At 38.7% G+C, this 26,993-nt stretch overlaps 1 protein-coding gene across 5 annotated transcripts in view; it reads right to left on the minus strand.

Annotated features, from left to right (window-relative positions):
* LOC149161448 (AP-2 complex subunit sigma) overlaps nt 1–25,897 on the minus strand; it is a 72,851-nt gene extending 46,954 nt beyond the window's left edge. For 3 of the 5 annotated variants that reach the window (XM_089436994.1, XM_089436993.1, XM_089436992.1), the window contains exons 1-3: nt 25,689–25,896; nt 25,502–25,600; nt 24,165–24,215 (exon numbers count right to left, since the gene is read on the minus strand). In XM_089436994.1, the coding sequence (XP_089293120.1) occupies nt 24,165–24,215; nt 25,502–25,600; nt 25,689–25,691 (153 nt within the window). In that variant the 5' untranslated portion in view covers nt 25,692–25,896. Of the gene's footprint in view, nt 1–24,164; nt 24,216–25,501; nt 25,601–25,688 lie in introns of all 5 variants that reach the window. The other 2 variants (XM_089436995.1, XM_089436996.1) reach the window with 2 other exon arrangements.
* Between the last annotated feature and the right edge of the window lie 1,096 nt (nt 25,898–26,993).

Here is a 26,993-nt window from a genome sequence, read left to right on the forward strand (position 1 = left end):
CTCTGCTATAGAGGGTCTCAAACTTCCTCATCTCATTGGATGTGTGGCTGTGAATATATTGAAGACACTCCATATTTATTTCTCTGTTTTGGAGCTGAATACGTTGCATATATTATCACTGTGGAGCTTCTTTGATGTTATAACACTTATCTACAACCACTGTTCTTCCTAACATTTGCTGGTATATTCTACTTCAGATCTCTGTTATTATTAGAGTTGATATATCAGAGGTATATGTAATCCATTCCTGTAGTTGAAGTTCGAATTTCAAAGAAGGAAGAAGTCATTTAGTTGTGCATCCATACAAAGCGTATCTTGGTATACCTGAGCATTTTAAGGGTGAAACATATCTGTGTTGGAAGGACTTTGAGCCTCTCATTCTTGCTGGACACAAATCTGTTAGTGATTGGCTAAATTCTTAGCTGGAATTAGTTGAGTGCCTTTTTCAAACTGATATTCTTAATTTTTGAAATCTTCAATAGCTGGGGTTTGTCTAGACTTGCTGAGTGTTCATTTCTTTGTTGAGACAATGGCTAGATTTGATGATGTATTAGAGTTACTGAATACACTAATACACTCCACTAGTGGTGGGAAGGTAAATGTTAGCAAAGACACTCTTTGTGACATTCAGACCTGCCTGCATGATGCACAAGAAAAGATTGATTTTTTGCAACTAGAATCTCAGTTCCAGCAAGATGAGCTTCAACAGATTTGTCATTCCAAATTGTTTTCTGCTCAAAACAATATGTTGTTCAAGGTTAAACTAGCAAGTGGTGAAATTAGTAAGATTGAGGTTGAATCAGATCCAGAAACCAATAAAGCAGCAGTTGTACATGCAGGTGCAGAAACTCAGTCTGCACTTCCCAAGCCCATCATCAGACCTTGGGAACAGCTTGTCCACAACAAGCACAGAACTGGTCTTGGATATGACAAGGACTTGTCCTTTCATATTCCAGACTACTCAAAGCCCATTCAGTTTCACAGCACTGGATTCATTCATGACAGTTCACCTACTCCTCATGACAGTTCAGCTTCAGCTGTTCCAGATTCTGCCCCTCTTCCACAGCAACAACAACAACAAAAACAACAGATCGTGAAATGCCAACACTGTGACCGAGTTGGCCATTTGAAAGATCACTGTTTTGATCTTCATCCATGTAAGCACTGTCATAAAACCAGTCATTCTTCACACAGATGCTTCAGAAATAAACATCCTGCAAGAACAAAGATTCATCTTGGATGGATCGCTTCTTGGCAATGGGCATCAACAGCCAAGAAGATATTCCAAACACATGTCAGAACTTGTTCTAGAGTATTGAACAGTCTTGCAGTTGAGTTTTCTCCATCTTCTCACCTTGTACCTGACAGGGGGGGAAATGATGGTCATCTACAAGCTTCAAAGCCACATCAAGCGAGCCTGAGCCACAACCTGCCACACCAGTTTCAGAGTTGTAGCCAGAGACAAAGATGCCCCTGAACATGCCTTCAGTTGGCAATCTGGGACACTTCCTCTAGCAGAAGACTCCAGCTTCTTGCCAGTTTTGGAAGAGTTCAGGAATTGCATTAAGCATTCCAGAGTTGTTGGTTATCCTTAAACCATCACAGGTTGAGACTTCCCTTTTTCAGGTTGAAGTTTTACCTTTTATGCGGGGTGAGACCTCCCTTTTATGGTTGAAGGTTTCCCTCTTTAAAAGAATAGGATCACTTCCTCTAGCAGAAAACTTCAGTTTCTTGCCAGTTTTGGAAGAGTTCCGGGAACTGCACTAAGCGTTCCAGTGTTGGTGGTCATCCTTAAACCACCGCCCTTTTTACCAACATTTCATAGAGCACATTCAGCCTAGTGCTGCCATGCATTTTTTGCACATTTTGTATTACAACTCTCTTCTTGACTCATACATAACCCTTCGGATTAAGGGGGGGAATGTTGGACAACTAATCCTAAATGGTTAGTGTGAAAGTTGAATGGACAAAAGCAGTCCAAGAGACCTTGGGATCTGAAACCCAAGAGTCACATAATGTACTATAAATGTATATCTTCTGTTAATAAAAAAAATGTATTGTATGTTTTATCTTTCACATTGTCTTGTTGTCCATGTGTGTCTAACACAAATATATCAAAACGCATCAAAAGAGCTCCAACAGACATCCAAAGGAAAGTGCAAAATTCTCAAGAGAGAGATATCCAAGTGTGATGATGATGTTTGATACATTTTAGGCTTAGCTTTATTTATATGAGCCTCTTCTAAGTCGAATTACCCTAAGATGCCCCTAAAATTATTTTAATGTACAAAAAAACATAACTTTGGTGACAAGCCCACCAAATAGCTCATAAAGTGTAGAATAAGCCATCCAAAATGAAGCCATAATGATCAAGCAAGGGTGTAGGAGGGTCGTTGGAAGGCCTAATCGAGTCCTCAAGGTGCCATGATGAAGGAGAAGGCTCCATAAATGATGGTCAAGGGGGCAGCCCCTAGATCTCCAAGTTAACATCATGTGGTGCTCCAAAGTGACTCTAGGGCACAAGTAGTGGTCTCATGGGTCTCCTGGTGTAAAAATAGGCCTATAGACTACTCCAAATGAGGGCACAAAAGATGGTGCTTGCCCTCCCATGTCTCAAGGATGAGACAAACCTCCTTTAGACCTCAGATTAGTTGTGAAACCATGTATACAATGCTAATCCAGTTGGGAGCACTGTTGATCCAAGTGCATCATCTTGCATATAATGAGGGGCAATGAACAAATTGTTGAAGGTGTTGAGGTAGCCCATGGCATGAGATAATGCTCTGTCACATGATGGAAACCCATGCCTCTCAACGGATCCCCTACAAGTGTCAATATGATCCTTTGTTGGGCTTGGGCCCCAGTTAAGTTGCCCATCCCATGATGAAACCACATCTTGTATAAGATTCAATGTGTCTCCTCACCTTCAGATAGAATAATTCTTTAGTACAATTAAGTAAATAACCTTGTTAATCAAGGGTAGAAATGATACTTCATAGTGGGTTTCCCTTCCAAATTTGGCGCTTTGAACATGTAATGGTGTAACCTCCCTAGGTAGGAGTCGCTAATAAACAACTCTATTAGGTATTCCGAGCCCCTAAAGGGAAGCACATGTCCAATGTACATCCTTCAAGTGGTAGGTGTCATGTGGATAATGATGAGGTGGATGGGGACACAGGGGTCTCAAGGCCAAATGCCCTACACTCAAGGATGGTAATGATGAGGGATGTCCACATATTTGGGTGTATGAATGTAGGAGGGAGCAATCACGATACATGAGTTATCCCGGACTTTGTTTTTCCACCCTTCTTCATTTGTCTTTTTCCTTTTAACGATTTTTCTTTTATTTTATTACCTAAGTCACTAGGGAATGAGAACATGATATGTATGATGTAGCAATGATTACCCCCTTAAGGTGGGGCAATTCATCGCCCACCGGGGGTTGGGACATACATGGGTTCCTTAATGATGCAGGGGGCACTCATAGGGGCCCTAGTAACCAGGGTGATGGCCATAAAGATAAGGGGTAGAGCTCATGTTTGGCTTTTAGTTTTTCCCACGTGCTAAATTTTATTGTCAGGCCATCATTTGCATTTTGTAAGACATTTCCTTTTGTATGCGGCCATGTTATGCTTTTATCTTTTTTTAGCTGCATCAACCTTCGAGGCATCGTTCCAGGCCCAACCCAGACATGTGAACAAGGAGAAGGGAGTACCAAAGCCTTGTGGACCTAGTGGTCATGTGGACCCAGAGAGGGAAGATGACGAAATAAGGCATGTAATGTACAGAGGGGGGTGAAAAATGTGGAACAGGAAAATGAGGTCGTACTACAAAAATCGAGGTTTCCCAAGTAGTGCTCATCCTAAGGTTGTAAGCTAGTAGGGGAGATCCCATGGGACTAGTGTTGAAGATTATCCTCCTCCAATTAAGGTAAGGACACATGACTACAGTCAAAACCCTTCCTCGCCCAATAATCCATACCCAAGTGTGCCCAAGAAAAACAAGCATAAGCACCCAATTACATAATGAAAAATCACACCTTTAGGAATAGATGGCCCACCTTCAAACATACGATCTCGACAGATGGTCGAGGGGACATATGACAAGCTCAAGGAGCGGAGACATCTAGCATAATATCGGCTACATCGATGGCTGTCAAGGGGTGTTGGTTGTCAGCTGAAGACAAATCTGGGAGAAAAATCTCTTATGGGGTCACCCACAAGTGGTGGGTAACAAGAACGAGGATGAATTATTCTACGAGAGGGAGGTTGATTCAGCTAGTGCAAATAGACAGTTTATCCAATGTGAGTTGTTGGAGCTACAAATCAATTTATATTTGCCGGAACTATTTTCCGAAGGTTGAGCGAGTTCCAGCAAGAGGTTGTCTGCATTTCCAGTCTACAAGTGCGAATTGTTGGAGGAGGTGCGAGTTGCACAAAGAGGGTTGAGTTGGTTTGCAGAATGAAATTAATGGATTTCCAATTCAATTTTGCCAGTATAAGTGAAAGAAAATTATTGTCGGAGCTTAGCCACTGTCAGGCAAGCAGTTGATGTAATCCTTGATTTGCTTAAGAATTAATAATATAAACCCTTATCTACAGAACTGGTTTCCCCCACATTGGAGTTTTTCCATGGGCATTTGTCCAAAAATATTAGTGTCTATTATTTCGTGTGTTATTTTCTCAGTTCCTCTGATTTAATTTTGGTGAAGTTGCAACGGTTTTTTATTCAATATTTACCACACATAATTTGTAGAAGACAAATAATTTATTTTACAAATAGGTGAATAATAACCAGTAACTGCAACAATATTAAAAATTTCAAACTCTATGCACTATGTACATCTCTTGATGTTGCCACAACACAAAAGATAAAGTTGATTGCAAACTCTATATCCAACATGGTTAATACAAAGTCGTAAAACATCTAATAATCAATGTTCCACCAAGGTTCTGGGACGAGGGGGCGAGGGAGCGAGGGGGCGTGGGAGCGGCCTATTCAAAAGCTCCCTACCATTTTTTAGGAAACGTGGGGGAGCGTCAGGGTCTTGAAAATTTATAAATATAAAATATAATTTATTAATTGAGTCCACTATGACAATTTGGTTTGAATTGAAAAGCTGCAAAGCATGATCATTGATATGAATATCATTTGACATTATCCAAATTTATAATATCATATAAAATAATAAATTTAAAATTCTAATTCAGCTTGGTCAAATTCTAATTTAGATTTTGGTCAGACAGAGGGAGAGCTTCAGATTGATAAGGTAGCCACTGAATTCTGTGAAAAGGTAAATGAACAGATCATGAACACTGCATTGGCAGTAGAAGGGGAAACTACAATGGGTTGTCCAGCTGTATTGGATCCAACAACTAGAAAGTTTGTTATATTATATATAATATAGACAGTACACCATATGCTGAAAGAAGAGTTTTAGTTCCAGGAGAGATGAAAAGATCACATGAAAGAGTTTCTGACAGTTTACTATCAAATGACATTGACTGCAGGATGACCATCTGCGAACCAACTTGGGTGACCAACGATGGCATGGATAATTTGTCTACCTTATTAGAGCAATGCCATGCAGTTCAAACTTCAAACTAGCAGTGTATTTTAGGGGTGAAAATAATTTTCAGACCTGAGAATTCAAGCTAAGCTCCTGTGCTCTGTGTAAATTTTGTAACTGTATAAATTCATATATAACGACAGTTCCTGAGATTTCTTGTTGCCCATAGTATTTTGTCATGCTTGCAGTAAACGCATGTTAGTCTATAGTCCACCCAATTATTTCCCACATGACATAGGTGCTGCTTCCATAGTTTGTATGTCAAATGTCATGCAAATTAAAAACACAAACTGAATGTCTCATATTCTTTGCCTGTCACTCCAGTTATCTCCCCACTATAATCCAGCCATCACTTGAGAAAAAAAGGAGAAGTTTTAAAAGGGAAAATTCATGTATGTGCTATATGGTCCAACAAATTTCCATGATACTAACCCTCTAAAATAACGCTTGTTGAAACCAAAAGACAGCACAAGACGTTATCCCCATACAGAACATGAGTAGCTTTGTACCACTTTAGGTCTATTAAATCATAAACTATAAGCAAGGCCATTTTTTTGGGAGCGTGGGGAAACGTCCCCTCAGGGAAGGGAAACGTTTCCCTGGCACGTCCCCCTGAGTTTCCTCCATTTTGGGAGCGTGGGGAAACGTCCCCTACTCGTCCCCAAGTCCCCGGAGCGCGGGGGAGCGAGGAAACTAGACCCCTAGGGGTGGGGGCGAGTCCCCGTGGAACACTGCTAATAATCCATTGGAGTCAATGATGGATGAAACATTCAAAACTTCTACAATTGATGCATTATTTGGTTTGTGCAATTAGTGCATCTCTTCTACATCATGGTAGCACAACATACTAATATTGATACACCAGGCTTTTAAGCTTGTAATGGCCTTTAGAGAGACTAATTTGTCCCTTGCACTTCCAATTGAACTTCACCACTCTCTACATTCATCCTACAATTCCACCAACTAAACTAAACCGCCATGGCTAACAACATTTTCTCTCACTTCTCTCTAGAAGCAATTTTCCATCACCCTCCTTAAAGGCTTTCTTCTACTCATCCTTTTAACACCACAATATGTGATCATTTTAATACAAGAGCAAAAAACAAAAACAAACTCGCTAATTTAGCTCACCTTTCCTCATTGGTCTCACAATTAGCCATTCCTCTCTTAGTTGAGCAAGTTCCTCCAAAATGTTCGAATACCATTTAGGCCTTTGTTTCTCAATGTTGTCCTCAAAATTAGAATTGATTTCAATCTACCTCGGAGACTTTCTTGCCTATTCCTAATTGTGATCTTCATGCACACTACTACTTGAATATTGTGGCTCAAACAACTCTTGATTAAGCATAAAATATGGCTCGTTTTTCAGTATCAAAACAACCAGCATCATTAAATTCATAACCAAGTTTAAATCTAATTTAGGCTAGAAAATCATTGTAGTTTCATCCACAATCACATTACAGTAAAATGTTACCATGTTAATCATCACATCGAACAATCTATAAGCCTTATGTTCAACACTATCACCAACAACAAACAGTAATTAGTAATTACATTTAACATCTAATTTGGTTCTCCTCTTCAAGAGGTGGATGGTTTCCTTCTACATCCAGGAGGGGAATGGTTGCCTTCTGCATTAGGTGGTGATATCCCTGCTCCTTTTTGCAAATTACTTGGTCTTGTTGGCATCTACTCCCAAGGGCCTGTAGAGACAAATCCATGCCTTGTGACCTTCAACAGTTGACAGTCAACCTAGGCAAAACCAAGGTTATGATTTTCAATGCTTTGAAGAAAAATCTTAGACATGCATTTCTACTTCTGGAGGAAAAGAGATTGAGATATCACATCATACATTTACCTGGGAGTACAATTCAAGTGACCTTGTTTTTCCATGTGGCAGGCCCTCCAACCTTGGCTTAGCAAAGGGTATGGTTAACTGGCCCTTATCGAGAGAAAGTACTTCCAAAGTCAATTTCAGGACCATCTTGTCCAAACTCTACCTCATGGACGTGACAAATTAGACCCACGGTCCTCTATGGCTCCAAGATTTGGGGGGTTAAGCTTGGTATGGATAGAGTAGGCCTAGATGGAGAAAGTCCAAACCTTCTCAGGTGCCATTCGATGCAAATACACAGTCCCACAACCCCTTATTGAAGCAGAGTTTGGTGCCCACCCCTTCCACCTCGTTGTCATCTTTTGATTGGTTTTTTTCCTCCACAGAGGCGGATCGTTCAGAGATTCAGCTGTCGCGAGAGACCGATACCCCTCCCTTGCACTTTGTTCCTCAGAGGCCCTTACTTCAGCTCACCCCTTAGGCTAAACACGAGGTTGGTTCTCAGATGTTTCTAGACTTTCTCCAGACACTAACCCCCCTTCAAATTCTCCCTTGTTGTATCAAGCCATCTCATGTCACCCAAACATTTACTGAATTGGTCCATCATAGAGGATATCTACAGAAAGTACATTCAAGTCACTTGCACTTCGCCCCCGATGGGCCTAGGCCTGAAGATGTCCTTCTACCTTGAGCATTTTCTGGAGTTACAAGATGGCATCATCGTCTACCCCCCATACAAGCATAAACATTGCATGTACTCACTCAAGATCCCTTTGGGCCAGCTTCGAGTTGGTTCTCATCAACTCCGAGCAGAGACTGATGATCATGTGCCAAGATCTAATAGAATCTGCTAGGCGTGTCACCTTCAGGAGGCGGAGACAAAACAACACCTCATTTTTTGATGCCCCCTATACTACGAGATTAGTGGGTGCTACCACTGCCTCTATAGAGATTCAAGATAATCCCTCCCTAACTTCTTGCATATCTTGTCTAGAGATGTCTAACCCTCCTCATCAAGGAGATATTCAAACACAGATCTTAGATCCTACATAAACCACCCCATTCAATGACTACTTGAATGATCACATCAGACTTTCAAGGTTGATTGCGCTAATTGGAGAAACAAATGACGCGTTGAGATCCAGATTCCAAATTATTTCATATAGTAGAACAGTGAGACCTCGGTTCTCCCCTGGAACCCCCCCTTTTGGAGGCCAACCAATATCATTGAGATCGTTGCGAAGGTGTCAAACAACTCATCAATTCACTCACACTTGAGCATTAGAGAGATTAGTTCCTGACGGTTCCCAAGCAAGGTGCCCCCTATGGACCAGACTCCTCCCCAGCACTAGTGGAGTATCCAGAGACTTATCCAGAGCTTTATTCCTTCGGCCTCAGATGCTAGAAGTATCCCTCACTCCTACATACCCCCTAGGATCGTGTAGCCAAACACATTGTTGGATCCAGACAAATCAGATAGTGAGCCATCGCCACTGTCGCCCCCCCTCACAATCAACTATTCTACTCGCGCATTCTTGACATCATCGACCTCCAGCCCTGGACTTATTCACTTAGTCTTCTACATCACCGGGGGACTTTAATCCGGTTATATACATGTTTATGAGGTTGTCCAATGTTGTATCCTTCTTTACTTCATTATATCCTAGATTTAGCTTTAGCATTTTCTAGGAGTTGTGGTCATTCGTTGGACATTAGTAAAATTATCTTATCTTATCTTCTAGAACAAACACTAGTTCCCAAAGTTTGAGATGAATAACCTAGGTTTTCTAGGAAGAAAGCCTCCTCTAAGTGAACTCCTACACTACTTTTGTAGGGCACCAGTTAAGAAAATATACAACAGTGTATATTGCTTCTGGCCAATGCTTATTTGGCACCACAATCCAACATACACTAGGCCATCTCAACAATTGTGTGACTCCTCTCCACAACGCCACTATGTTGAGTTATGAGTATATGGAGCAAAAGATTACCTATGAATACATTTTTGCTTACAAAAATCAACAAACTCATTAGAGCTAAATTCACCTCCACTATCTATTGAATAGGCCTTAACACTTTTATTGAACTTTTTCCATAATGGCCTTAAAGACTATGAACTCAACAAAAGCATCAAGTTTCTTATTGAGAAAATAAGCCCACGTCTCTTTGGAAAAATCATCTACTAGCAATAAAAAATAGTTTGCACCTATCCACTAGAATTGTCACCATAAGACTGCAAATATCATGATGGTCAAGATCCATTAGCAAAAAAGGAGTCCCTATTTTTCTTCTTTATAAAAGAGTGAGATGGACCATTTCATTAAAGACACTACATCTATTACAAGATCCAATGTCAATATCATCACTTTTCAAGGAAGTCCAAGAACTCCCTCCCTATCTTCTTCAAATATGCTTGGACTCAAAAGTGCACAAGGCTCTTGGACTTGGATCCTCTTCACTTAGAGTGCCCACACCATGGAACACCACCAAGACAATCTTCTCCTTCTTCACAATGCTTACAAACATAAAAATCAAGGGACTAGCAAAGAGCAACTATACCTCTACTTCTATATCCATAAGATCATAGTTAGACGCCCAACATCTACCCATAAGACTTTGTAACGATGTCATGTTCAAACTCCACACAAGTCTTCTAATAACAGCAGACATTCCTCCTCTACCTCAAAATCTCAACAAAGTGCAAACTCTTACAAATAGCATGATGCACCAAAGACCCACTATTCCAAATCTTTCAACTCTAGCTCATCTAGAGAGTCTTCCAAGTGAGATCCATTAACTTCATGAACTTACTCAATGAATAACAACTTCTCTTCATCATCAACCTCATCATTAGTAGGCGATGACACCACGGGGCATTGAACACTCCCCCCTAACATCTTCAATCAAGAAACTCTCCTAGGCTCTCGAGCTCTTGACAAAAATTTCCAATTTTATATCTCATTACTAGATAATAGACTTTAGTTACTAGGCCTTGAATTCATAGATTAGATCTACTTTTCTAGGAGTTGTACTTGCACTCTCACTTGTATTTTTAGCCACTCATTGGACATTAATAATATCATCTTATCCTATTTTATCTTCGACTCTCCAAGCCTTCCTTCATCAAAGGACAATCTATGATGTTTGCCTACTAAGCACAATTTGTAGAGTTCTTTCCATAGCTATTTGGCATTCCAACCACCATTTCGCCCTTTATCAAAAAAGTACTAAAAAATTCAAATTTACACACCTTTGATACAATAAATTGTTAATGGCGTTGTTCATCAACGCATCTAACTTTGACAACTAATCATCACAAGATTGTACAATCCTTATTATTTTATGCCTAATGCAATCTTTTGAATGCTCCTTTTATCAATTACAAATCATATTTCTCCCAAAAAGATCACACTTCCAAAAATTGCTTATCATTGCATTCATTTCTTAATTCAAATTAAGAAGGGGGTTCATTTGTCAAAAAATATAAAGCAAGAGACAAATACAAAAACTAAGTCAAGGTGTGGACCTTGAAGAAAAATGGATTTCTCAAATTCAATTCATAAGCTAATGACGTGGTCATATCATTCCATTGATTTAGATCCCCAGTTATTGTCAAAAAGACTTTCCAGGAGGATGTAAATGCACAACCCAACATGGCGTCAACTATGGGATCAAACAAAGTTCAAGAAAGGGGGGTAAGCGTGAAGTCAATACAAAAAAATGTGTGACAAGGAGGTTATGCTTCTTAAATTCACTAATTGGAAGTAAATTTGCACTTGAACTATAAATTTAAATACCTTATTTAACATCTAGGTCTTACCTCTCATCTTGATGCACACATTACCCTGTTATTGTCAAAAAGACTTTCCAGGAGGATGTAAATGCACAACCCAACATGGCGTCAACTATGGGACCAAACAAAGTTCAAGAAAGGGGGGTAAGTGTGAAGTCAATACAAAAAAAAGTGTGACAAGGAGGTTATGCTTTTTAAATTCACTAATTGGAAGTAAATTTGCACTTGAACTATAAATTTAAATACCTTATTTAACATCTAGGTCTTACCTCTCATCTTGATGCACACATTACCACACCCATTTACAAACTACTCCCTCATGTCAGCCAAAACCCTTGTTTATGACTTGGGTTTGTATTACACAAAAACCGAACAAACCAATCACTCATGTCAATCATATGCTCTGAAGTTCCATAATAAAAAGAATCAAAATGCATGCAAGTGGTCCCACATTTGAGCATTACACTGTTAGAAAATCAGAAAGGCAGAAAGATTTCCTTATGTTGATAATTACTTGTGTTATTCTTGTGTTCTTATTATCTTCTTTATGTTCAAATTTTATCTTTGTAGCATCAAGCAATCATCAAAACAAAACACGAAGATCAGTGACCATAGATGTAGGCACTCAACCCGCACTAAAACCCCTTTCTAGGGGAAAACCCAGTGAAACTATTTCACTAATCAAATTGAGATGGACTAAGACCTTAGTGTGAAACCCATTTTAACAATTTAGCCAAAACCTAGAATTGTACTCTAAATTTGTCAATCCAAACAGTAAAATTTGAAACTGAATTTAAATAAAATACAAAAGAATACCTAGAAATTAGTTTGAAGGTGTTTTGGACTATTGTTGTTTCCGCTAAAGTTACCAAACCGATTGTTTCCTCCCAGCTTATCTGAGATCAACCTGTCTGGTTCCCAGATCCAAAAGACTTTAGGGTCTTATGGCCCCGTGCCCAAAACCCCAAGAACAATCACCCTATCTAGTTCCCATATCCAGAAGACTTCAGGGTCTTCTAGCCCTCCTGCTCAAAACCCCAAGAACAATTGCTCAAGACTCTGTGTTTCTCTCTTTGCTTCTCCCACAGTTAGAAATAGTACTTTCCTTCAATACTCCCCCCCTTGCCTTGGTCTCCTCGTCTCGCTTATATGCCCAAAATCCAGCATCTTTCCCTCCTTCTGATGGAGGTTTCTTACCTTCTAGCAACATCTTTTTTTCGTTAGAATTTGTTCCCATTATAATGTAATGACGCATAGGTTGAGTTCATTTATTTAGGAACTAACAATATTTTATTTAATTAAATTTTTATTTAATTTAAATTTACTTCATAATTCATTATATTTATTATTTTTTGATTAAAGATTAATCATACATATCAAGTACCCAATTTGACATATTTGTTATATTTCGGTGAGTTAGGAATTTACTTCAGTAATTAATTCATTACCCTAAACTCAGACATTTTCCAATATTAGCCAGTGTGTGTACTAGTGCAGTACATGCAATACATGCGGGCATTTCTTGCTCTTCCATCCTTGTCTCTTCTTGAATACATATAGCCATCAATTCCTCAAATCCTGGGATGAAATTATTGTTGGGAAGAGTAGTCCTGAATATATACCATTCAGGTGCCAGTCCTCCAAGAGTTGTGATAGTCATTTCCCTGTCAGGAACTACTTCCCCAATAGATAGGAGATCATCCTTGATCTTGGTGATCCTTAAGAAATATGCTTGCATACTCTCATCTTTGCCCTTCTTAATTTACTTCAACTTATTTCTAAGGAACAAAACTTGATTTGCATCATTAACTTTAAATAAACTCACCAGTCTATCATATATTTCCTTGGAGGTTGTTAGCTCGGAAACATAAGCCACCAGGCACTTGTCGATAGAGTCCCGGATGATCTTCCTTGCTTTGACTTCTCCCTTGGACCACTTGCTTTTGGCAGTAGTGAATGCATTTGATGTAGGCGCAACAATATTGCCTCTCACATGGTCCAACACTTCCTAATCTTCTAAAGTCAGATCGAAAGACATCTTCCATCCATGATAGTCAGACTTCTCACGCAGCTTGTCTTCGGCGGGGAAGAGTGTTGAGGACCCCATGAAGTTTTTAGGATAGCCTTGCCAACCTTCTCTTCGATGATTGCTCTTGCTCTTGCTTGGGCTTTATCTTCACTTCAGCTCTGATACCATGTTAAATTATGGTATGTTCTATGCTTAGAGCAGTTTACTTATTTTCTTCTTATTAGTCACAGATTAGCAATCACATATACATTAAGTAAAGTGCAGATAGAAAATTAAACGATCAACAGAAAACAAGCCAAGACAAGAGACACAAGATGTGGCAACTACCCAGGAACAAACCCCAATGCGGGGAAACCCTTTGATCAAATCTTCTTTTATCTTCAATAGTTCAGCAAAGAGAAATAGTACAAAATCAGAATTCTGTAATTTTATATCAGCAACAGCAAACCCTAGATCAACAAAGTCAAACTTGGTCAAATGAGTTGAAATTGACCTCCAATATGCTTGGTCAATTTCCGGTCAACTAGCCCTCGAACATCATGAAGAAATAGCCCTTGAACAGCCCCAAAAACACAGTCAAATTGTTGTTGACTGAAGTCAACCTGTTGCCCAAAACTAGGGCAGTCAACGCTAGTCAAACCTGTGGACGGATTGCCTCGATTGTTGTGCCAAAATCTGCGGCCTGCCTAAGAGAGGCAGCCACACCAAAACCGCACCCTTAATGAGTCAACGCTTGGTCAACACAGGTCAAAGAGACCTTCAGCAGCTTCTGCGTCCTCCTTTCAGCGTCCTCCTTGCCCTAATGCGTCCTCCTTCTTCCCACGTGTGAGCTGCTCCTTGTATAACCCAAAGCTAAGGAGAGAGAGAGAAGAATGAGAGAGATGAGATGATGAGAAAATGAATCAATCTCTCTTGTATTTATATGACTCACTGAGCATGTGTGCCACACATTTAACTATTGGCTGACCTTGACAATTTGTCAAGTAAATACAAATAAATTCATATCTCCGTAAATACTTGTCAGAACCGGATGATCTTTAGATCAATCCTACACCTCTCAACAAGAGCAATCTAGGAAAAATATCAGCTGCCATAAATGAGGTGACCCACATGGAGTTTGGCCCTAGTTGCCAATTTTAACAGTAGTAGACAACTATCACGGGGTGCTTGCAAATGATCTTTACAGGCAGTTGGAAGACCCAGGTGCAAAGGAGTTCAAGGATTTTATTCAGAAACAAGTTTCCTTAACTGAATCCCTACTATAGATTTGTGAGACAATAGGGAAATTGAGAGAGTCATCTACTACTCCATTGACTCTACCATTGTCATCATCATTGCTTTCACAATACACTTTTGAAACCAATAGCTTGGATCTTCAAAGTGATTGCAATCGATTCGACTAGCACAAACAGTCAAATGATGAGTCTTACGAGCATTTTACAATATCATGGTCCTAGAAGTGGATGAGGTGATAGCCACCCATATCAATGTGGAAAAAGTCGAAGTCGGGATTAATTCGGCAAGGGTCCAAAAGTTGAAAAACTCGTTAAAGTCAGGAGTTTTTTGAAAAAGTCGGCAAAATTTAAAAAAAAAAACACAAAATTATTCTTTTTTTTTTATTTTTTTAACATCTAGAGTCGAAGTCATAGTTTAGAGGTGTTTTCAGTGTTTTACTACAATGTCATTCTTTACATGTGAATTCGATCACTAAAAGCATGTTACACTCTTGCAGTCTGCATTCTAAGTGCATTTTATCACCAATGTTTTTCAACATTATCCACAAAAAATATGATCATAACAGTGTTGATTCTTGGGAATGTTCCTCAGCTATTTACACTTCCTTGCTTGCTAGTTTGGATACTCCTTGTCCTCTTGCTCTTATGTCTCACAATCATGCTCGTCGAGGTAGGTATGCACTTCTTTTTCATAGTCTTCTCAATTTCTTATAGCAGCCTTCTGACAGCTTAGCCTCTAGCTAATGTCTCTTCTTTGTATTTTTTTGCACATCTCATATAGATCCCTATTGTTTTGCAGACATAACATCCAGCAAGAGCAAACCAATAATAGTCGTATATGTTTCAACATTCAACAAAATATAGCAACTAAGCAATTAATTTTCTCAGTAACACCAACCAACTATAATGCTCGAAATTAAGATTCAACAACAAAACAAATTGCACAGCACAACGTTATCATCAAATTTCTAGGGCTATGTTTGAAAGATTCCACTCTCTGCCTTAAGATTAAACAACAGAAAATTATATCATTTTCGCCTTTGCAGCCTCTTTATCCGTGTCCTGGGAGGGAGGCCGACTTTTTGGGTCAACTCCCGATTAAATCGGAAGTATAACGATTAAATCGCAATTTTTCCCTTTCTGAAAAAGTCGCCAAAAAGTCGGGGGATTAAATCATTTAGTTTAAAAAATCACATTTTTAGGATTAAATCACGATTTTTTGCAAACTTTTTCCACACTGACCCATATTCAACCTATGCAAATCTAAGAATGAACAATAATAATGTCGTTCGGTTTGATCCTTGCATTGTTGAGTAGTCACAAGAGCAAGATAAGCAAATTCCTTTCCAACCTGGGAGGAAGGGCATAGTTGATAGAAAATCAGAGAGAAAAAGCAATAGAGTTGAATAGTAATGTAGCTGCTAATAGGAGGCAGAGAGATATTACCGGTGCAATTATACACGATTAAAGACTAGGAATGCAACAAATTTGGATATGGATATTTTGGATTCTTATGAAGAGCTTGATGTCATACTTAAGGAAGAGGAGGATCTTGTGGTTGCTCATCGCAAACAAGTTGAAGACACAATAAATATTGTTATGGAGGAAATGAAGATATTGTCTGCAATAGATCAACCAAGCAACCAAATAGATAAATACAGTTCCAAATTGAGTGATATTATTGGAGAATCTAAGAAGAACCTATTTGAATCAACTTGTTGTGTCAATGGAAATCAACTCTTATTAAGCTATTTTTGCAAATACGAGACTTGCAATCTAGAAAATTGCTTCATAATTTTCCAATGGATATTGGGTCAGTTTCTGGAATATCAAGAATGCATTAAGACAAGGAGATATTTATTGGTTTTACCAGCTTCCTCACCCTTGGCATTATTTATCAATGCAACCTAGATGTCGAAAAACCAAACTCAATAGTTTTTAAAAAGACTATTGTCCCAGGTTTGATCAGACAAAGTTTGAGGCTAAAGTTTAAACAGGTTTTCATAACCAACAAGGATGATATTCAGATTCCAATGTTCATTGTATCTAAGAAAGATATCGCTCTTGATGGTCCTCATCTAGCTCTATTATATCGTTATGTGGGCTTTAACATTAGCATCACCCAAAACTTCAGTGTTCATCACAATGAATTTCACGACATTTAGGGAGAGTTTTTGAAATTGAAAATGTGTGGTAGTAGTGAGTATGGAGAAGTGCCACGGATACATCACATGTTTTGGATGGGTGGTTTGGAAGTGATCAGAGGAAGGAATATGGATCATTTGAGAGATCCTCATTCTTGAAAATCAGAGAACATATTTTGTAGCACCCAAACTTGCAATTGCTTGAGTGCAAGCAATGTCGGGAAAGGGGGACTATAATGTCCTCTTCTAATTAATTGCCCAAGGGAAGACGAAGTAGCCTATCCAACCCCATAGGCTATAGTCAACTATAAAGGGAAAAATCCATTATTCAATGATTTTGGGGTAACATTAGGTAAATTGGGGTAACTGGAGAAAAATTTGTGAAAGAAGCCAAAATTGGGTCAAAGTGGATGGAAACTTGTTAGCGCCTTAAATTAAATTTGGGAAAGGAGACCCCAAAGGGAATCTATCAATAAGAGAGGAGAATTGCTTTTTCATCATGGTCGTTCGATATTTTTTGTTTGTAAGTTGAGGCTCCTGAGGATTTTAAGACTCCTTTTCTTTCTGATTGGCTTCGGTGGTGAATGACTCCACCCTAGCGAATCCCTCTCTCTATTATGTTTGGCATAATTTTATGAATCATCTTTCATCTAGTTTTGGCAAGCAAGGGAAGATTTATGTTGATTATTTGGTTTGAGGAGCAAGTCTGTTGCGCCATGATCTGTCTGAGGGGCAATTTTAGGGCAGTGAAGCCCTCGTCTGAGTAGTAGGCAGCTTGTTTTGTTGCACAAAATTTTGTCGGAGACAATTCTAGGGAAGCGAAGCCCTCATATGAGCAACAAGCAGCTCATTCTGTGGCACCGAGGTCTGCTTGAGACAAATCTAGGACAACAAAGACTGTATTCTAGGTCTCAGGCAACTCTTTTGGGGCAACGCAAGCCTATTAAGGCCACTACAATGCAGCAGGAGTCTGCTAGCACCAATTAAGCATTAATTCAAGGCACATGGAGGAGGTTTCCTGAACAAGAAGTGTAATTAAGGGTTGAAACTCAAATTTGTGATAGCGGCCTACTGGAAAGTGAGTTCACTGTGGCAAACTAAGTCACATGGGCTAACAAAGATTACTACTTAAGGCAGTGCGGATCTCGAGGGTCGTATCTCTGTAGCAGCAAGGTCTTTCGCATTGTACTGACAGCAAGGACTCATCTTGTGGAGGCACTTCATATCTAAGGTTTTCCCAAGCAACATCATATCTTGGAAGCCTTCGATTGAGGTAACGTACGGTTGGAACCTTCTTTCTATGATAACGAGCGTCTTGACTCTTGAGGCAAAGAATGGGCCTCTCTGTTGAACAACAAAATACTGTAGGTAGTTTTTAAGGTAGAAGGGGTCTTTTCTGAAGGACAATGTATTGAGAAGTGTGGCAAGAAAGGCTCAATTTGACTTTGCCTTAGTCAAATTGAGTAAATCGAATTTCCACATCAACAGGACAACTTGGAGGCAATTAACTGAGGTGACATGGCTCTTGTCACTCAGTTAGCTCAGTAAATTCAAGTTAGAGGGCTTGGAATTCAGTTATGCATATGTGATTGCTAAATTTTAGTAATCCAGTTCAGTTATTTTCAGTTGTATTCAGTTAACTAACCTCTAACTATTGTTGGAGTCTGTTGAAGCTCAGTTGTGCAGTGGCACAACAGTCTAACTCAGTGATCATCTAGTTAACTAATCAACCAACTCAAAATAGCTCATCATGCAAGGAATTTGAATTTCTCAAGTCGTGGTGGAGATTCCAAGGCAGTGTACAATTAATTATATACTAGATTGAGTGTACAGAGTATTGGTCAGGTGATCAATCCTTGAGAATTGCGTAAGGAAATTGGATCAAGTGCGGGCAACGCAACTGCGGGCACGTGAGTGCAGGGAGAGCGAGTGCAGGCTCAACATTTTCCAGAACAATCTCAAGAGGCTGAAGGAGGCAGAAATTGGCCAAGTGTTGGCCAGAGGTCCTCGGTCAATAGGGAGAATAGTTTTACCTTTGCAGGTGATGCTCAGAGCTAGAGCATGCAATTGTAATAGTTTCTCTATTCAACTGATTAATGCAAAAAGGCTTAAGGGGTTTTTAGCAGTTTCTTTCCCCTAGAAACATCTGTGTACTTGTGTATTTGATGATGCATGTTTGCGCATGTTGTTTTAAATTGTGAATTAATCTCCGCAGAGTAGTAGAGTAGAATTATGGTCTCTCGATTTAGATCAAATTTCTTGATCAGTTGCAATTCTATCACCATATTTCTACATAGTGAAGAATTGTTAGTGCGTTGTAGGTAGCATAGCTCTGCATTATTAAAGCAGCAAGGAATAAGATTGCAATTGTAAGATGAATAACCCTATTGTATTGATTGATGAACTTGTAAATCACTTATTTGTGTGGGATAAGTTCTCATTTGCAGTGTGCTAGTGGAATTAACAGTTGTTGAAGTTCTTATTTATGCCCCTTGAACATTCAATAAATACATCATTTACACTCTACAAGTTGATGAGTATTGTGATATTGTTATGAAATACAAGTCAGTCATATGTTATTGGAAACCCTAGCTCAAAAAGCATTGCACCCTAGGGGTAAAGTTTTATTGGGGACATTACACTCAAATGCTCCACTACTACTTCAGAATTGCTTTTTCCATCAATCATGTTGCAATAACTAACTATAGCTTCTCAAATGTGATGTCCATTGATTCTAAAGTAGCATTCAAGGTTTCAACAAAAATCTCAAAAGAAGGCAAGCACATCAAAATAATCATGACAAGGTCCTCCTCTTCTTCATAAGCTCAATGAATATGGTTTAATAGGCATGTTTTAATGGTGGAACCATAATGGGTTTATTTTTGAGAAAAAAAAATAAAAATGTCTATCAAGGATGTCAAACACTTCATAGGATTGCCTTAGATCCATCTTATTGTTGATGGAAACTAGTAGTTATGCATAAATGACAATGACTACAGAGGGAAGTGAGTTAAATTCAGTTCAAACTTAAATTCAATAAACCTATTATAAGTTTCGAGTTTTACAGGCCAATTATTTTCTAGGCAATTCCGTAGTGAACTGGTACATGTGTCCTAACAAATCAACCAGCGGGGAAAATGTATGGAAAGCATTGGTCAAAGCTGCTCCTTTGGTGGAGAAATGATTAGTGTGGCATATTGGGGATGGGTGTACGATCAAAATCAGGAAGGATCCACGGTATGGTGCTGGAGATAGTTTCTTTCTGTCGCCTCCCCCACCCCTGCCGACTACAGAAGGCTTTGAGGTGATTGCATATCAATGTTTTGGTAGATGCAAGATCCCAGGATCCTCAAACTAGGGGAAGAACCAGTTGGAAATATGCAGCACTTGTAGGATTAGCTGGGCCATTAGCAATATAATGGGATGGGTATGTTAATTCGCTCGTTGAAACCATATTTATATAAGGAATGAGATTCCTAATAGAATCTGCTGGTCAAAAAATCCACAGTCAGGAGAGCTTGGGTATCAACCATGGTTTGAGGAGTCCAACAACAGCCCAGTAAGATGGTTGTGGAAGGTCATTTGGGGTGTCTCGGTGCCATTAAAATCAAAACTTACAGCTTGGTTGGCTTTGAACGAAAAAATTGCTTACTTGGGACAACCTGGTTAGATGAGGGTGGACCGGGCCGAATCAGTATGTGTTGTGTAAGCAACAGGAAGAATCCCACATGCATTTATTTATGGGATGCAAGTATTCAACAAAGGTTCGTGAGATCATGTGGGATTCTTACAAACCGAAGATATGGTGGTTGGGGAGGGCCTGGGTGATGACTTTCATGCTCGGTGGTCTGATAAGTCGATGCTTCCTTTCAATGGTTTGCCCTGTTTCTTCATCTCTTATATGGAGGGCTAGGAATCTTTCTACTTTTCAAAACTCTTTCATACCTCCTGAGATATGTGCTGCCAAGGTGGTTGCTTTGGTTGGCGAATATAAATCTAATCCAAAGCCATTTAAGCAAAGAATTCTGATCATGCCTGCCATAGACTATGACACCACCTGAGGGTATTTTGGTGGAGCTAGTCAGGGACATCCCCTTCATTGTGGCGTGGGGGTGGTACTATATTTTAGTTACTCACACTTCATATATCAGCAATATGCATTGGGCAGAGGGTCGAACAGTAAAGCAGAATTTGCAGCTTTATGAGTCCTGTTGGCATTGGCAAGGAAGAAAGGGTAACCCAGGTTACATGTTTTTGGGGATTCAAAAATGGTCACTGATTGGGCTAACCACATGCTATGTCACACGGTTCATGTTCGAATTCGAGTTTGGCAACAATTAAGTTCGATTCAAATTCGAATTTTCGGATGAGGTTTGTATGAAGTTCGACTATACATATTTTTCAACATATATATATGACATAAAATAATAAAAAATAAAATTCAATCAATAAAGCTATATGAGTAGCAGTGAGCACCCACGAGCCACAAATCATGACCACCATTCACTTCATGATCTGGGCGGCAGGGACAAGCAACATCTAGAAATTGAATTGAGGAAATTGCAGAGAATACAACACGCAACGGCAACACTGAGCACAACAGAGCAAGTACACTCAAACTGAAGTTGGCTTGGGAAAGTCTATCGACAACCATGGTAAATAAAGGCAAACCAGTGGCCACCACGGGAAACTAATTGGCGGGAAGCCAAACAAGAGAAAACCATGTACTGACCATGGTTTTTCTCATAAACCTTAAAAAAACTAACAAAAACCCACCCGAAGTCTAACCTCAAACCCCAAAAAAATTAAAAAAATTCTAAAATTCAGCTTCAGGTTCGTCTTTAGGTTCACCTTCAGGTTCGAATTCATTGAGGTTCGACTATCAAGTTCGCCTTTAGGTTCAAATTCGTTGAGGTTCAAATTTGAGGTTCGACTATCAGGTTCACCGAACCTGAACGAATTTGAAATTTTTTTTTGGGTTCGCCGAATTTCGAACCTCAGGGTTCAAATTCAGCAAACCCTGTGATATAGACCACAGGGCAGAAATCTCCAACATTGGATTCAACTACCTTCTCAACATCTGATCTGTTGAAGCCCCTTTTGAACAGATTTCTTACTGTCGTATCCTCCGTGAGTTAAATATGGAAGCACACCGCCTCTCTAACGAGGCCCTCACTCTCCCAGTTGGCTCTATACGGATGTATATTTTTGATAATGGGGATAAGATAGTCCATGGACACCAATCTCTCTTTCAGCAGTCTTCCATATCATCTGGTATTTTTTCTCTTTTTGATATTTTCTAGCAGGTGGCGATAATGTCGTACAACAACAGGAGGTAAAATCCTGGGTACTTACTACTGAGGAAGATACAGGAGCAGTTTTGTACAAATGTTTACAGAGCGGTTGTTTTATATTGGATTACCAGTCTAGAGAAAATGAACAGCTTATGTATACATTATTTTTCTTTATATGCGGATTTGTTTCTTTGAAAAAAAATACCAACAATCTCGAGACTTGTCATTACCTTCAAAACATATCTAACCACTTACGTTTCTCTGAGGTCGTTTCTGTTAATTACTTATGATAAATAAATTTTAAATAACTCTTACAATAATTCAGTCTACTGTTGGATTTGCCAATTATTTGTTTTCTGACCTGAAGGCACAAAACAAATAGGAACAATCTGACCTGAAGGCCTTTAATTTATCCTTTAGGTAGACTTGCATCCAATTGTACATTGTTTGTTGTATCATGATTTTTTTTCTTTGACAATATAGGCATCATCTTCCCAAAAGATTAAAATTAAAAAATAATGAAATCATAGAGTAACATTCACCCTTTGATTCTAAATTTATAAAGCTTGGCATATTTTCCAAGCGTTGAAATTGTTTGACTTCATTGAAGTTTTCCTTGATTGCAGCCATCCCTTCAAATTAATTTTGAGTTGAAAATGAAGTTGTCCTTTGAGGAGATGCTTTCACAAAGACTCTTCTAGGCAATTTGTCTTTCACTTAAGAATACATTTACTTGGACACCATTCTTATCTTCTGCCAAATTTGCTATGTCTATTTTATTAGGTATTGTTCACATGCTTTACAAAGAGATCGCAGCCTAATTAACTAATTTAATTAGGCTATCATTGTTGATTTTGTAGCTTTGAAAGGTCTTCTGCATAGGCTTGTGTCTAGCATGCAGGAGAAGAAATCCTCTTTAGATGGTGATTTGAGATGAGCAACTAATATGATCTCCTAAGTACATTGATTAATTATTTAATTAATGTTGACTTTGGGCTAATATTTATCTAAGGGTAAATATTAAATTATTTAAGTGACTTAAATCTAATCTCCACTGTTGATCTAAGAAGGCTAGGAATCAGGATTTAATCTTAACCCTATTTGGCCTATGGATAAATTATTAAAGAGAGCCTACGGGAGAGGATGAAGACACATTTGACATTGAGATTCCAGGACTGAAGAGAAGGGAAAAAGATTGCAGCAAGGAAATTTCAGGAAGACTGTTTTGGGCAGAATTTTCTGCTATTGTGTGATTGATTTTTCATATTTTATTTCTGCTGCAAATAAATTTCTGAAATTTAAAATACAAGTGAATTTATTTTCCAGAAGTTTTCAAATTTTATTGAGAAAATATTTTTTGGGTATAAAATAATTGTTGAGGCATAAATAAATCACATCTGGTATTTGAGATTTTTTTTGGATCATATAATTTAGTACTAAAACTTTTTTGCAATCAAATGACCAGTCACTGATTATAAATCCAAACAGTCGACCTATTGAAGACATGTAATGTACATTTTCCAATGTAAAGAGACTTTCGGGGCACAGATTCCTTTTTTAACTGCTAATTCATAATGTCAAGTTGTATATGCTAGCACCAACAAATGGAAAAGATGAAGAGTTTGACTTGAAATAGAAATCAAACCGCAAAAATTCATCATGACATCATCTATTTGAGTATGATGGAGGAAATAGCCATCAAGAAAAAGTTAAAACACATCCTGTGATCTGAAAAAACACGAAAGAAAATCCCTTTTAGATAAATTATTGGCCCTCAGTTTATGCTACACTCTTCTCTGAAACATCTATCATGTTTCTATAACATGACTTTATAGCGTTTGAACAGCTGTCAGTGCTTCCTCAAAAGAACAAACAAAGATTCATCTAGTGACCCACCAAAAATGTATGACCATTTTGACATTCGGAGAGTTTTTTACTGTCACAGATGATGATATTTAAATTGTTAATATGTCATGCTGGCCAAAGTACTTAAAAGTCAATTCCTACACGACACTTTCAGATTAAAAACTACAAATAATATGAGTGCAACTTACAAGTTTACAACAGCAGACCGTAGTTGTTATGGCTTATGGCATATAGCAGCGTTTGGACCAATTCAGTTCTTATTATACCCTAGTCATAAACCTAAATATTTGAAGCACTCTAAGCCTCGACCAACACATTTCCACATAATATCACATGTAATATAAAAAGTTATAAAGCCTTGCCCTAAAACTCAAATCAGTAGTGATAACTTTCAACCAACCTCTACAAAATTCGTGAATTTTGGGTCTCTGTTAACGACAAGCCGATGCACCTGCACAACACATGCCCATTACATATGTGATTAGCCACAATTTATAAATATTTCTTACCAATACTAAGTCATGAAGCAGAACTGGGTTAGCTAGATATGACCAAATTCTAACAAAATGCCATCTTAGCAGCTGATAGTCAAATACAAGTCTCTGGTGCATGACATCTACCTTGTTCATAGTATTTTAGTTCACATCAAACTGTTCATGATGGAATTGTAAATAGCAGCGGTGTTCAAAATGGAAAAAAAAAATGCAAACGGAGCGTTGGTTCACTGGTGAGTTTGACGGCGTGTTGAACCATCACCGAGGCTTCAATTTTAATGCAGTCTGCCCCTATGTTACCAGAAACAGAAAATGGGAAATGAGAACTCGACAAGAAGACAAGAAGATACCAAGAGATAAGAAGGGAAATGGGAACTCGACAAGAAGACAAGAAGATACCAAGAGATAAGAAAAGTAAACCTATCCCGTTCCCAGCATGTATTATGCGAATAAAATTGATTATTAACGTGCCGATGGAGTATCAAGGTGAGAATGAGAGCAAGACTGTAAGTGGACAAAAAAGGGGCCACCTGGTCAGGTTTCTGGTAACACAGGTTTTACCATTTGCTTGAGATCAGTTTCCGAGCGGTAAGGCTAGGTGTATGTCCCTGGCAATTTTGGTGGAATTGCTACCCATCAGACCTGAAACTTAAGCCGAAGAGCGTCCACTGTTTGCGGTGCAGCCCCTCTGGGGATGTTTCTCTAAGCGTTTCCGAAAAACCGAATTAAAAAGAACAGAAAAAAGAGAAGAAAAGGAAGAGTAGTGGCGCTGGCCTTCATTCAAAATAGTTGAATCCCAACCCTGTGGTCATTGTACACAAACCCACTAACTCCCAATATGCAAATAGTTTGGCCCGAAAAAAATTCAATGAGGCCCCGGCAGCCTAAATCACTTCGAAAAACTACACAGGTTGCCAACCTTCATTCGGGTTAGATGCCAAATCCGGGGATTATTTATTCCAGCAAACTCACCCAGCCTCGTCCCCTGTTCACGTCTTTTGTTTGGGACGAACCACGGCGAGAATAGAACCCTGATTTCCATCCATTCTAATCTTTGTAAATGCAAATGAGAAGCCACAAGCAGCACTAGATCCTTGAAAATCAAAAGGGTACATGCGTGCCCTAAAATTCAACGGCCGGCTTCATTCAGGCAAGAGGAACACGCACCTCGCTTACAAAGAAAAGATGACCATAATTCAACCCTCTATACTAGTAACGAAAAAAAGGCTGGGATCTTGCATACCTCATATTCGAGTTTATGTTTCTCCGATTCCTCGAGTGGAATGTAGTATTTGGCAAGGCGGGTCTTTCCTTGTCTGTTCTGAAGCAATATAAATCGGATCTGCAAATACACCAATAACGCTCATTACTACCAACTGATTTTTCAAAATTCAAACCAATAACCTCCACTGTTGATCGAACCAACGTACCATGGTGCCTGAGAACGAACGGATCCGGTTCCAGGGACAAGAAGTCGCGACACGGGCTTCTCTCCTTGGCTCCAAACGACAGGAGCTCGAGAGCAACGGTGCTGTACACGTGAAATGTTTTAAAATGTCAGCAACGAGGTTTGAGTTAAACCAATCAATAAGTCCTTACAACGACGAGAACGCTAGAATCGAATACCTCCATGTTGACCCGACTGTATTTACCGGTGAGAGCAGATGAATGGTAAAGTGTTTTTTTTAATCATTTTTATTGCTTCATTGTCATTAGCTGACTAGGATGGAAAAATAATTTATTATATTTTTTATTTTATAAAAATTTTAAAGGATGGTTTTTTTAATTATTAATTTTATTTTTTAAACAAAACTATATTTTATAATTTATAAAAATTAATATTTTGAATTTTCTAGTGGATAAACACAGGGAATTCACAAGTAGTTTTGATAGGAAATATCCAAGTTAAAATATTAATTTAAAAAATTTTGAAATGTCCAATGGTCATGATCATATGATCATGATTTATATTGAATGATATATATTTTTTTAGGGTGGTTCACTCAACACTTAAATTAGTAAAACCTAGTCCCAAGGACATTGAGGAGATTTGACCCTATGACCTCCCAATAGGTGAGGTACTTAGTAATAGGAACTCGACCAACTAAGCTATCCCTTAGGGCTTCTGTATTGAATGATATTGATAGAATGTTAGTTATTTGAACACATTAATTCATCAGTTTGCTTAATTGTTTCAAGCATAGAGTGGCAAATGGATCTTCATGTCATAAAGGACATATTTGCTTGATTCAAAATTTAAAAAAAAAAATGTGTTAATTTTACTGTAAATATATTTTGTCAATCAAAAATAGCAGGTACTCATTTCATGATCTTCCCAGATGCAATTAGGAGGTGGTGGTGTGCATACTCAAGAGGGCAAAGGTAGAGAATAGTCATAGTAGAGTGATGTTGGAAAAAACCCTTCCCTTCTACTTTTAAATGAGGCCACCAATGCTCCAGATGCAAAATCAGAGAAGATTGTTTAAGATGCATTCGACAAGGCTTCTATTGGGGCTTACCACAATGGTTGTGGCTCATTATCTCTCCACTATTCAAGGAGCTCATAAAATTGCAGTGACGCAAAATGGTGAAGTCATCAAATTTCGTGGACACATAATTCATAAAGAACCCAAATGGGGCATACACAACTTTGTTGCATATACAGCTGAAAGCCTTGTCAGATGATACTATTTCTCTTGCTACTACATCAAATGCTTCAATTCCATCTGAAATAA

Source organism: Pinus tabuliformis, chromosome 5_2 (genome assembly GCF_031772625.1).
Source record: "Pinus tabuliformis cultivar Carrire ecotype Pingquan chromosome 5_2, CPIR1, whole genome shotgun sequence".
Classification (NCBI taxonomy): domain Eukaryota; kingdom Viridiplantae; phylum Streptophyta; class Pinopsida; order Pinales; family Pinaceae; genus Pinus; species Pinus tabuliformis.